Genomic DNA, 14,675 nt, shown 5'->3' on the forward strand with positions numbered 1-14,675 from the left:
TTCAGTAAAATATCTTCGATATGTAATCTTCAGTTTTTTAAATTTTATTTCAAAAAAAAGAACAGCATTGTTATGTTATATATATTATTTTATTTTATGTGTGTGTATATATTATTATATTATTATTATTATTATTATTATATTATTATTATTATTATTATATTATTTTATAATTTTACATAGTAAAATATAAAATAGTAATATAATAATAATATAATAATTATTTATTGTATATTATTTTATGTGTGTGTGTATATATTATTATATTATTATTATTATATTATTATTATATTATATAATTTTTTTTGGTAAAATATAAAATAGTAATATAATAATAATATAATAATACAAAAGATATAATAATAATAATTTTCACTTAAAGTATTATGAGTCTTTATTTTACTTAGAATAAAATTAATTCTAAATTTTATGCAATATGATTGCAATTAATGTCCGGAAAATGTGGCACAACCGAGAATATTAAATATATATATATATAATAGTAAAAGTTTGGACTTTTTTTCATTTTATCTCCGAACAATTAACACACAGATAAGCTAAGATCCTCGTGTTGAGGAGGAAGTAAAAGACTCGTTTTGCCCTCAACTTTGCTTATCGCGGGACAAAAAGGCGGGGAAGCAAGTCGCCAAGGACTTTCGGGAAGGGTCTTGGTTGCCTTCTCTTTTTCTCGGGATGGTCTTATCAGAAAAATTTGCCGGGACTCTGAAATCTGTCGAGAAATCTGCCCCGCGTCGAGAAAACGCTCCGCTTTATGGGGATCCTTTGAGAGCAATTCCTGGAGGCTTTACCGTGGGCGCGGAGAAAGAGATGGGTTCTCTCCCGCCACGTAAGAGCAGGCAGGATTCGAATTCTGTTGCCAATCGCGACGGGAGAGTTCGAAACGGAATATCGGTCCCAGGACGAGTAGCTAGACACGCGATATCTTCGCGGTATCTTTCTCCGTTCTATCAATGCGAGTTACGGCATTCGCTTTAGAGGTATTTCGCAAACAAGACGCGAGGCGAGAAGAAAATAAAAAGTGCAAAGTATCGAGTCGATGCTAAAATTCATGATACATAAGAACTTTTTTATTTATAAATTTTATATTTTACCGTGTAAAATATAAAATTAAATTGTATTATTTATTTTATGCTCTAGCTTTTTACATGTTTTATTGTTATATTATTATATTATTATTATATATTATATTATTATTATATTATTATATTATTATTATTATTTTATATTTTATATTATTATATTATTATTTTTTTACATAGTAAAATATAATATAATATAATATAATAATATATACACACACATAAAATAAAATAATATACAGTGTTGTGCTTATTGTTAGATGATTTTAAAATTAGCTAGATAAAGATGAGATAAAAATATGTAAATTTATCTTAGATAAGATAAAGATAATTTTATTTTAAATATAATTAGATAAAAGATAAAATTATATGGCAATTCATCTAGATAATAATTTTTAAGTCTGTTTATGTAAACACAGTTATAAAAAAATGTAAATTATAAAAGGGATATAAAAATACATATCTTCATATTTTTATTTATAAATTTTTATCTTTTACTGTTTAAGTTCTACTATTTAAGTATTTTTATGTGCTATGATTCTAAATCAAAATCTTATCTGAAAATTTTAGATAATTTAAAGATAATACATTTTTTCATCTAAGATGCAGATATAGATGATACACATTTTTATTATCTATACAAAGATAAGATGACGCCAAAATTTCATCTATATAATTTTATTCGGATAACAGCAAACACTGATAATACAACAACGCTTCTTTTTTTCCGAAATAAAATAAAAAAATTGAAGATCATATATCGAAGATATTTTCCTGAGGAAGAAAAATTCGGAATTAAATTGAAACTTGATTAGAGTATCATAAGAATCTCGGAATACGTTCGTACATCGAATAGTGGTAGTAGGGGGCAACTTTGAATTATAGGTCCTTCAATAGGCCGTGACGTATAAAGATCGAATTACGGATCTTGGGATCGAGCCATGATCGATTTATCGTACGGGCGCGCGATAGCCGCCTTCCGGTTTATTAGCTTCCTATCTGGCCGCAACAAGGACGACGCGACAGGAGGGGGTGGGGGAGGAGGGTGCATCGGCATCCTTCCTGAATGCAGGGGCCAGCTTTCGGGGCCACGAGATGGGCAATTGATATTCGGTGCGCGCGGCCGCCATCGAAACGCTTTTTCCAGACGCAGGAAACGGGAGAGCCCGATTCAACGGGCGCGATTATGGTCGATTGATTCTGCAACGCTGCGCCCGGCCATTCGCCGGCGAATGCAAGCGGAAGCTGCGCCGCTGGAGCCGCACGGTCCTCTTTTCGGGCTGATGATTTTTATTTTTTTTTCTTTTTTTTTTTTTCATGCTCGAATCTCGGCTTCTTGAGGCGCGAGAAAATCTTGATCGCCTGAAGTTTATTTTTTTTTTATTTTTTCTTCTGTCAATGAACGACTACCGAAAATGTTAATGGTAAAAATGTGTGTGCAGTTTTCTCTTGACGCAAAATACAAAGGGCTTTCTTTGTATTTGGAAATATAAAATTTAATAGGAAGGAATATTTGAATATTTGTATTGTGGAAGCTATAAAGAATTTTTTAGTACCCATACATTGATGAAAGATTATGCATTGATAGAAGGATTCAACTCGTAGCTTTAAATTTAAATATGTATTATTATTCGTATTTTTTTGCTGTCCATAAAAATATACACCTTAAATTATGCAAAATATTTTGCAACTGATATAATTGAAAAAAAATGAAGAAAGAAATAAATATACAGATTGTAAATATATTAAAAGTTTCGTGTTTTTTATTCGCAGCTCGGTGTTATTTTTTATTATATATTTTGTGGACTCAAAAATTTATTTTTCCGCAAAGAAAATGAGATAAAAATAATAAAGTTTCTCATTTCGTTCTTTTATGCATTTTATAAAAGATATAAATATATAAATTGAAAAATATAATATTTTTGAATATCGTATCACATATTTGACGTGCAATATTTAATTAGTTTCATGCTGAAACTGATATTTTGGGTAACTTTAGGAGAATCAGGGATTGAATTATATAAAATTAACAGTCCACATGAAATATTTTTATCATTACAAATATAATAGTATAAATACGATACTTTTATAAAAAATCAAATAATTAAAAAGTTTGCCGAATTAATTCGAAATTTAATAGCAAAGACATTAGAAATATTCAAAAAATCCGACACATGACAACATTTTTCAATTTTTGGTTTTTTAATTAAAAGTGCCCACTCTTGGCAAGAATATTATTTTTTGGAACACAGTTCCTTCACAGTTGAAAAATTTCTGTTAAATTTCACAGATATCACATGTCCCAAACGGTCCACAGAAATTTTTGTGTTAAGTTAACATAATATGGATATGTTAAATGGAGACACAAATATTGTGTTAATATTTTAACACAAAATAAATGCAAAACTTCAAATAATTTGAAATAAATTTTGTGTAAAATTAACATAATTTTAATGTAAAAATTAACAAAAAATATGTTAATTTTAGATTTTATTATCTCCACTTGTATTATAAAATAGGAAATCAACATATTTTTCTGTAAATTTAACAGAAAAATTTTGTCACTAAAAAGCAGAACATATTTATTGTGTAAAATTAAAAATAGATGCACATTGTATTATTATTACATTTTCTTTCAGTTGTTTTAATAATTTAACATTTAAGTTCAATTAACAGAACAGTAATATGTTAAATAAACACATAAATGTGTCAAATATTTAACACGAAAATTTTAACGGGAACCGTTTTTAACAAGAAAACACAAATGTTTCTATTGTGCTCAATTCGATATAGGATTTTTTGTATCAGAAAGACATTTTTTTCGATAAAAAAAATACCAGAATCCACGTTTATTTGTACATTTGACACGCTTTACCTCAGAAGCATTCACGTTGTGACTTCCAAATCCATTATGCCGCATTCAAGCGCAATTTCGGGACGAGTCTAATTGGTATCGCTATCGCCGTTAAACAAACCCGGGGACGTGATGAAAGCTCAATCAAAGCTCACCAGATTCTCTCCTCGTCGCGCGATTCCACAGGCGCGGAATACTCGGTCCCGACGCAACAAGCCGACGCGACGCGACGCGACGCGACGCGGCACAATATCATTCAATCCCAAATCTCGCGAATTCTCTCCCAGTCAAAGGCAAGCGGCGCCGCGTCGCGATTAACAGTTCGCCGAATGAAAATTAGGGAGCCTTTGCTCGAATTAATGACGACGACAACACATATACATACACAGAGATAGACTTGATTAATCCCGACTGCCACTTGCTCGCGCGAATGAATGCGACGCTAGCGCCCTCTGCAGAACCTAAATCTAAACCCGGAGGACGGAACCTCGACGCGGCAATTACGATGCGAGATTTGAAGGGGTCGAAGGCCGAAGAGGAGGAAACCAGGAGTGCGCGTGGATCGAGAGGGAGAAGGGTGGATATATCCGTAGAGTTATGGCTGGTATGAAACCCATAGCAAATGATGCAGGCGTACGTGACTGGCAAGCGAAGCGTCGTCCTGGGTCCGGCGCGTCCTCCCAATATGCCTGGCCTGGTCCTGGCCTGGCCGGCTCGATGTAGCTGCAATCAGCAACGTGCGCGCCGCATCCAGGGTGGATTCCACCGAAATAAATTCAATAGAAACACACGTTGCGCGTCGGCATACGGCGCGCTCGGCGAGAGATATATATATATATATATATATACGTATATAGGAAGAGAGAGAGAGATGTCATGAAAAGTTGGACGGCCAGCTTGATCTTCGGTCGGACACAATTCTATCCCCAGGAGTTAACCCCTTTGCTAAGCGTAAAATTAATTAATTCCACCGTCGCGTCTCCCTCGGCAGAGATTGGCTGAGAAATATGTATATGTCGCGTCGAGCTCTCTAACTCTCCGAATGCCGTCGAGCTTTGCTGTTATCGTATGCGGGGAGATTATTCAGCTCGTGAATCATAGACACATGAGACATCTTGCCTGGGTGTTTTTGATTTTTCAATTAGAGGAGTGCGTGTCTATTCTTGACAAGAGGATTATTTTTTTGGAATTTAAATCTACAGTGTTTGATGTTGTATAAATAAAATTATACTTGATGATCATCTAGAATCTAGATGAAACTTTGGCTTTGAAAAATATGAATATATTATTATATTCCTCTTATAATTTACATTTTTTTATAACTGTGTTTATATAGGCGATTTTAAAAATAATAGTATCTGGATAAATCGCTATATAATTTTATCTTTTATCTAGATATATTCAAATTCAAAATCACCTTCATCTTATCTAAGATGAATTTACATATTTTCATCTCATCTTTATCTAGCTAGTATTGAAGTATTTTTATGTGCTATGACTCTGAACCAAATTATCTGAACATTATTCTACATAATTTAATAGAGCTAACACTTTTTTCATCTAAGATGCAGATATAGATAATACATATCTTTATACAGATGATAAAAATATAACACATAAAAATACTTAATTATTGAAGCAATAAAAGTTTAATATATTTATTTCTTTTATCCTCTTTATAATTTATATTTTTTATAAGTATGTTTACATAAGTGGTCTTAAAAATAATATTATCTGGAAATTATTTAGATAATTCGCCATATAATTTTATCTTTTATCTAATTATATTTAAAATAAAATCATCTTCATCTTATCTAATTGTAAGATGAATTTACATATTTATATCTCATCTTTATCTACCTAATTTTAAAATCATCTAAGCACAACAATTGTTCAATTTAATGGATCTTTTTCATAGAATTTTTACCACAAGAAAACACGATCTTTTTTTTTGATAAAAAAAATAATAAAACACATCTATCAAAAATTCAGGGGATCCCAGAAATAATATTCTGACAAGTTCGCGAAGAACTGCGTGAAAAAGATTAAAACTATTAAATCCGAATTTCTCGTCATCGTGTCAATTCCGTAAAACCAGCAATAAGGTCACGTCGAGGCAAAGGCGACGACATTGTGCGCTCCGACGCTGATGAATGCTGATATATTCAATTAAGGGGATTGACAAGATCTGCGGAAATGTCGTTCGTGATCGAAAGGGAGTAAATACAAGCCGGTTACGAGAGGGTGCGCGCATATATAGTATCCGCAGCGAAGCTGCGTGGCAGACATATTGGATCATCGCGGATACGATACATCAGAATTCCAGCCCCATCACGTTGCTGTCGCCACGTGACGGCGACGTTCTCCATTAAATTTCGCGTAATAGGGCCGACAAGATGTCGGCTAAGCGGAGGAGCCACCCGCAATTCCGAAGGTCGATACTCGATTTCCGCGACACGACTTTCGTTTCAAAGACTCGCGAGAAGAAACTTTAGGATTTTCTTGCTGGTTTCCCTTCGTACTCGACAAGCGCGAACCTACACGTAGTAATGTAAAGTAACTTCTCTTTGTTTTGCGTGGTCTGACATATATTCTTCCACTTTCCAATTCGCGTACTCCTTCGATAATAAGCTTCGAAATTCCATTTATTCTTCCTTTCTCGATAAAAGTAGTGTTCAAGGAGAGTATTTCAAGCAAATTTGTATTATTTTACGATTTTGATTGCAATTGTATTTTTCTCGCTACCCCTCTGTATTTTAAATAATATATAGATATGTGTTTAGAACTTTAGGAGGAAGAAATAAAGAAAAAAAAATTAAAAAGTGTAACAATAAACAGATACTTTACGTATAGGGATAGTGGTTCGAGGGTTGAACTGTAAACGTTTATGTTTCCTAGCGATCTCTTTAGTCAAACGAGACGCTGACGAGACGTTTTGTTGTTGCAGTGAAATACCTGCGGGAAGTGACGCCGTACTTCAGAAAGGCTTCGATCATCCAGGAAGTGGGCTGGGAACTTCAGCGCGGTTTCCTCAGCGCGACGCCGCCGCCACCAAAGTCACCACCGCGAGCGGACACTCGTTATCTGCCATTACAACTCTGCCGACTCACCAGGTCGCATCCCACTTCCGATCCCGGTGAGTCTTATCTTATTGTTAAAGCGGAAGTCGAAGTGCGTTCGAGCGACTCCGTCCACTTTGATAGCGAAGATTAATACTCCCGTAAAATTAGACTTGAAAAGAGCAAAACTTTATAAAAATTAGGATCAAGCTGAATTTTTGTGGAAACTTTTATTTTAATATTTTAATGAAATCCTGAAAAGTATCCTTAATTTCATCTACGGAGTTTTTTATGAGAGGTAAATTTTAGTTTTTTGCCATTATCTCGAAAACTATCAATTTTTCGAGAAAAATAGTTATTATCAAAATTGTAGCTCATAAAATTCTCTACAAAAAAGGTCATTATACTTTTTTTTTTCGTAAAACTAATTGTTTTTGAGTAAAGCGTGCGGTAAGGTTGGAATGTCTATAGTTATATAATCCTTGACTTAATTCGCTCTATATCTTCGAAACGGTTAATTTCACGAAAAAAAGTATAATAACCTTTTTGTAGAAGATTTTATGAGCTACAATTTTGATAATAATTATTTTTTTTTTTGAAAAATTCATAGTTTTCGAGATAATGGCAAAAAATTAAAATTTACCCCCTATAAAAAAACGCCCTGGATGAAATTAAGGGTTTTTCAGAATTTCATTGGAACATCGAAATAAAAATTTTCACAAAAATTCAGCTTGATCATAATTTTTATAAAATCAAAGTCTAATTTTACTGGACTATAACTCTTCTGTCGATGCAAAATTATACTGCGTGTTTTCGACGCTGCGACAATTTTTTTTATAGTCGATACTAGTCACATTTTTAATTTCATACTGGAAAAAAAATCTTGTTGCATTAACAAAAATTCTGTTCGAGAATGAACGAAACAGAATTACTGGTTGAATCTATCAGAATTCTTTTTAATGCAACGAGCATCTTGTTTGCACAATGAATCAGTTGTTTGTGCAAATAAGATGCTTGTTGCATTAAAAGAAAATCTGGTAAATTCAACCAGTATTTCTGTTCATTTTTAAACATAATTTTTGTTATCACAATAGGAAAACTTGTATCTTCTTGTTAAAAACAATTCCCGTGAAAATTTTTGAGTTAAATATTTAACATATTTATACGTTAATTTAACACATTACTGTTATGTTAATTAAAGTTAAATGTTAAATTATTAAAGCAACTGAAAAAGATGTAAAAATAACACACTGTACATCTATTTTTAATTTTACACAATAAATATGTTCTGTTTTATTAGTGATAAAATTTATCTGTTAAAATTTAGACAAAAATCTTGATTTTTTATTTTATAATAAACATTAAAATAATCTATTAAGTATATTAATAACTAATATAAGTATAATAATATATATTATTTTATAAGTGTGTAGAAATGATAAAATCTAAAATATATTTTAAATTACTTGAAAGTGTGTCTCCATGTAACATATATATCTACATTATGTTAAATAAACACAAAAATTTCTGTGGACCGTTTGGGACATGTGATATTTGTGAAATTTAACAGATAGTTTTCAACTGCGTGTGATGCAAGAAAATTTTTTTCCATTACATTGGCAGAAGGGTTAACCCTCGCTAAAGCTCTTGCGGTCTCGGGACTATTACAGGATATGTCCCCGCATCTGTTATAATGTCAACACGAAAAGGTATTATCGCACGAGATGTTTCGTACATCATCGTGTATATCTCTGAGAGATTCGCTCTGGGAAATTCGTCGGGACTGAAATTCATGATTCTTGAAGGAGGCGTGTTAAGACTGTCGTACGATAAATCGAGAATATTCTCATAATGAGAATCTCATTGCATTCGTGTATATATATATATATATATATATATATATGTTTGCTCGTTTATATGATTATTTTCACATCGGGTCTAGAAAACTGATTTCCTGCGCTTTTATTACAGTGTATATCTTATTAACTGAAGTTTCGCGAACTTTATATGACTGCTTCTTATTTCGGAAGTATTAAACTCTCCTCATTTCCGTTTTACTATTTCAGTCTTCGAGAGGCTGTCAAAAGAGTGATTTTAAGAAAACTTATATACATAATTTGAAATATAATTATATATATATATATATATATATATATATATACGTAAAACAATTTTTAATATATATGTATATTTAATATATATTATATATATATATATATATATGTATATATGTATATATATGTATATATATATATATATATATGCATGGTATATATGTATATATGTATATATGTATATATATGTATATATATATACATATATATATATATATATATATATATATATATACCAGTATCAAGTTGTCAACAGAGATACGCAATTTTGTATATATATATATATATACAAAATTACGTATCTCTGTTGACAACTTGAAATTTAATTGTGCCACCCACGATAACGTTCTAATCTCCTCGTGAACGAGAAAGTAGTTGGAATTTGTTAACTAAGTAACTATAATTGTTTTATTGGATTTCTCTTCTCTGGAGGGAGTGCTTCTTAAAACGATTAATGGGGAAAAGAGTCTCCGCGATTACTTGAAATTTAATCTAAAACTGGAAGTCGTATCTCCTTTTTTCTGTTTCGGTGAAAAGGATTCGGAGGAAAAGAGAAGAGAGAGAGAGAGAGAGAGAGAGAGAGAGAGAGAGAGAGGAAACAAACGCGGGAGTATAAGAATGGAAAATACAAGCGGGGCAAGTCGTGCGTTCTTGATTAACGAAGTAGCGCAATCTAGATCGCGGCCGAAGAGTTCAGTAAGGAATCGGAGAAAAGATCTCTCGTTTACCTATTTGCCAAGAAACGACGGCGGTAAATGGCCTCCACCCTGGCAGGATAAAAGTCCGGTCCTTTTATCGGAGAGACAGTCGCCTCCGTCCGCGATAGTGATTAACCGGGGGGATGAGTTAGCACGAAGGGTCTATCTCTCCTTCTTCAGTCTCCTCCTCCACCCTCGGATGGGCTCTCGCAGTGAGTTAATGAAAGGCGAATGGCTCCTTAATTCTGTAAAGCTTCTCCCGTTCCTCTTCTCTCTCTCTCTCTCTCCTCTACGTTTACTCTAAGCTCGCCGTCTCCGTTCAGGGCCGCCCTTCGCGAATTTTCGCCTCTCTCGAGGGTTGTTAGCGGTGTCCCATATGCGGCGGTCGCGTTACATTCGAGCGCTTTAGTTAAGCACCTTCATTATCTTCGCTCGTATTGTCACTTACTTGGCTGTGATTTCTGCCTTACATTCTTTTCGCTTATTTTATTTTTTCATTTCGCGACGACAAAGGGAAAATGTTCTAAAAAGCTCAGGAAAATCCAGCCTCTTGCCAGAATCGGCATCTTCCAATTTAATTAAATAATATACGTATATAAACGATCAATTTTCCTGGAATTAATAAAAGTTTCATTGTTATAATAAAAATTTTTCTCTATAAATTAATAACATATATACACCGTTGGAAGCGAGAAGCAAGAGTTGTAAGAGAACTCTTGTAGCTGGAAGGGTTGAATCCGACCCTGGGACTCTTCTCTGGGACGACAAAAGAAAAACCGCGAGGGAGAATAGCTGCGCTGTTAAGAGAAGGACGCGGAGGGAGGGAGGGAGGAGACGGGGATGGACAATAAGGGGTAGCTGCGAACTAAGAAACGCAATCAGAGACGTGCCGTATCTCTTGCCGGCATCTCAGCCGAGCCGTGTCATAGAGTAACGCTTTATACTGATACTTTCGCACGCTGATATTTCTTAAACCAATCCGCGTCAGTGAATTGCATCCGCAATGCGGCATGAAAAAGGGTTCCGGATTTATTAATTAATCATTAAGGGGATGCAGACCAGGTCTGTTTTATCGGCAAATATTATTTTTATTTAAGGAGATGCTGCCGTTGTTCTGTTTTACCGACTTTAAGTTAGGTTAGGTTCACTTTTTATTGAATATACAGATTGAAAAATCTTCCACAATGAAAGTACTGATAATAATGAATGGGAAGCGCTGTCCAGCAACTAATTTTTGCTATTTTTTGCCTCGACATCGATTCCGCACGCAAATTTACATAATTAATTCAAGTACGAATCTTTTGATACAGGCTTTTAATCTCATTTTTATTACTTCTGTATTATTCTTTCATGTCATCTTTATTGGGAGCGTCATATTTTGTGTACAAATAAACTGCAGAACTTGTATTAAATAAGTATTGTTATGAGCTGATGCAAGAGGCCGATAAAAACTGTTATTTTTTACTTTTATTGTTTTTTTATTTTACAAAATTACAGCGCTTCCCGTTCATTATAATCAGTACTTTAATTGTGGAGAAGAATTTTTCAATCTGTGTAGCCAATAAAAAGAAAAGCCCTTGAACTCAAAGTCGGTAAAACAGTCATGGTCAGCATCCCCTTAAGGGGATTTATTGACTGTTAAGCACCAGGTGCTTTAATGACTGTATTATCGACAAATATTATTTTTATTTAACTCTTTATTGGCCGTACAGAATGAAAAATCCTTCACTAGAATTAAAGTATTCATAATAGCAAATCTGAGCTACTACATAAGTATAAAGAACAAGAAAGCTAAATAATTAGTCTTTCTATTTTTTTTGCATTGGGTCAACCTAATCTAAACCTAAGCGATAAGAAAACTGTAATTATTGAACTTTCTTGATTTCTTTTTATATACACATATAGTCCAGATATGTTATTTGATGAATATTTGTCGATAAAATAATCAGCATCTCTTTAAGTTTCCATATTTTGTTTATTAAATTATGCATGCAAAATTGCGACGCAATTTACCAAGCAAATTTCGAGAGTAAAGGGAGAAACAATTTATTCGTAGAGGGTTGCATATCTTACGTGTTATTTTTTTCAGATTGGTAGATAGATGACATTCTTGCCAGATGATTAGATCCGGTGTCGGTTTTCGAGCATCGGTCACCTCTGTAACGATCTCGCGGACAAACGGCGAACGTTTCTCGTCAACGATAAATTTTACCGCCGGCGCAGTAAATTTTACGTCATTGCCGCGCGACTATGATTGCATCATATTGCTTCGGCCGAGATGGACGTGAATGATAACAGAACGATAAATGGAAATACCACGCCGCGCGTCATAAAGCACTATAGTCTTTTTTTCTGGATAAAATCCAGGTGCTTTAATGACTGAGATTCGAGGGAGGAGACAATTATAGGGGATAAACTAAAGATTCTGTTGCAACTTGGAGGAAGAAGTATGTTATTAATATTCTTAACGAATTATACAAATTGTATAAGTTCTTAAATATTTTTTTCTAATTTTATCTAATCGACGAAATTTTTAATTGCGGTCTAAAAACAATTCTGAGGAATAAAACATTTTTTCAAAGATTTTAAAAATATTATTAATATGGCGGGTAAAATGTAGGTGCTCTTAGCACGAATCTTTTGTATAAAATATTTTTCGATATCTCGAATATTTTTCGAGATATATCGAGAAGAGCAAAAAGTCGCTCTAGAGGGGATAGTTTTAAAATTTTTTTTCGGTCGCAAAAATTTCAAAATGCATCTATTCACTTCTCCTACTTATGTGCAAAAATTAGAATTCTCGAGTCCGCGAAATTCCCTAGTTAGACCCGGCTTCGCGCATCATTTATGCATTCGTTTCGCGCGCGCGTAAGTATTTCACGTTGCTGATTATGACGTTTGCGGGATAACGGCGAGGAAAACGCCACGACGCGAAAATGAGCTTTTATGTAGCGCGGGCACGCGGCCTGCGGCGAAAGGAGAACAAAAGCACAACGCGTATATGTATATGCGTCGGAGGCGGGCGTAAAAAAAAATAGAGAAAGAATTGTGTCTCGCCAACGAACGTTGAATACGCGTGTTTACACGATGCCCGGCCACGAGCATCATTTTGTGGTTGAAAACGTTCAGTTACACTCGTAGCGCGTTGAAAACAAACACAGTCGGGGCCTCAATTCGCCGCCGTTTCGAAAGCTTTCGCCGGAGCTTTTCTGGATCATGAATTGCAAAAGCCAGGCGCTACTAGCGGCTGTCAGCACGGCTTCGTAAATCGCTGAGATAAAAGTGCATCGTACAACGTGGTGATTTATAAGACCCGGTTAAACTGCCACAATTTGGAAGGGATGCGATCATTTGTTTACGTTATATAATATAAGTTCAAGCAACATTTAGCGCGACGTTGTCGAGTTCGTTGTGCTTTTCTTTTTTCAAATTCCGTAGAGAAATTGCTAAAGCAATTTCGATCCAAACTGTTTGAATTTAATTAACTCTGAACTTTTTAAACTTTATACATTTTGCGTATCCCTTTTTTGCGTTATGTAATATATTAATTATACAAATGCACGATTTATATAATATGGAAATCGAAGCCAGTATATACCAGTTCGTTAAGATTTCCCTCTCTCTCTCTCTCTCTCTCGCGCGCGGTACGATATCTGATATGTTCTCCAGTGTTAATTAATTAACAATCAGCGCTCTTTGATCGTCTACCCGTATATCAGGTGCTCCTAAGCGTGTATATATATTGGACAGGGTTGACATCGCGACGCCAAGTCAGTAATCAAGCTTTCTAGGCAACTGTTCCTATAGGGCGACCTTTCTGAGATCTTGCTGAGTTTCTCCCACTTCGGAGGAGAGACCATCTAGCTGAGGAAGACGGCTGCTTTGCTCGCGCGAGGTAACCGCAAACCGTGTGAAAGCACTTTCTGTAGGAGCGCCGCGTGTCCTCCCGAGGATTCCTCCGAAGGAATCGTTTCTAGAACAACCTCCAGAGATAACCGAGAGCAATACCATGATTGCGCAAATATTAATTAATCCCGGATTCTCTCGTCAGCTTTCCACAAGTAAATGCATTTTAGGAGCAGCGATCTCAAATACGTCTGCGTGTGTCGAGAAATTGGGATTTTTTTAGTGAAATGCGAGAGGTTAGATGGAAATCAGAGATCATCGATTTTTTTTCTCTTAAATAATTTCGGGCGAAATAATTTCTATAACGTTTGATCTTTTTTTTTTGAAAGAAAACTGGGTCTTGCATTTTATCCGCGCATTTAATTTTACTAACACATTTCAATAACAACAACAAAAATTTATCAGAAAGAGACTAGTTGCTTTTTATAGGGTTTTGAATGCTGGATATAAATCCGGTTTCCAATTGCTTCATCACCTCGCGATGTTGAGAAATTTTGTATTAAAGTTGTAAAAAAGGGTTACTTTCACGAACTTTGTCATATTATAACTACAATATGTGACGTGCTGAAAAATTGTATTGCAATCAAAATTAAGCATGTTGTTAGTACTTTTAATCCTCAAAAGAAATTTTTGATCTCAGTTATGGTTAATAAGAAACAATGTTCAACAAAAAAATAATTTCTCGTTTAAGGGTATGTTGACCAATTATGTTTTATCGATCGAAAAAGTAAGGTTAGATTCGACTATAAATCTATTTATTGGCTATACGGCTAATTATTAATTAATACTTTCATTATGCAAAAGGATTTATCAATCTGTATAGTCGTATATATATATATATAGTCAATCAAAATATAGGCACTTGAACTCATTATTTTATAAGTTCAAGTGCCTGTATTTGTCATATGTATTTGACTATACATATCTGTATAGTCATATGTATT

The 14,675-nt window shown here is 34.1% G+C and overlaps 1 protein-coding gene across 4 annotated transcripts in view; it reads left to right on the forward strand.

Annotated features, from left to right (window-relative positions):
- Window positions 1–14,675, forward strand: part of Syn1 (Syntrophin-like 1) — a 343,519-nt gene that overhangs the window by 189,068 nt on the left and 139,776 nt on the right. For all 4 annotated transcript variants that reach the window (XM_029318793.2, XM_029318791.2, XM_029318792.2 and 1 more), the window contains one exon: window positions 6,902–7,090. In XM_029318793.2, coding sequence (XP_029174626.1) covers window positions 6,902–7,090 — 189 coding nt within the window. The remainder of the gene's footprint in view (window positions 1–6,901; window positions 7,091–14,675) is intronic.

Source organism: Nylanderia fulva, unplaced genomic scaffold (assembly GCF_048542155.1).
Source record: "Nylanderia fulva isolate GAGA-0341 unplaced genomic scaffold, ASM4854215v1 Scaffold15, whole genome shotgun sequence".
Classification (NCBI taxonomy): domain Eukaryota; kingdom Metazoa; phylum Arthropoda; class Insecta; order Hymenoptera; family Formicidae; genus Nylanderia; species Nylanderia fulva.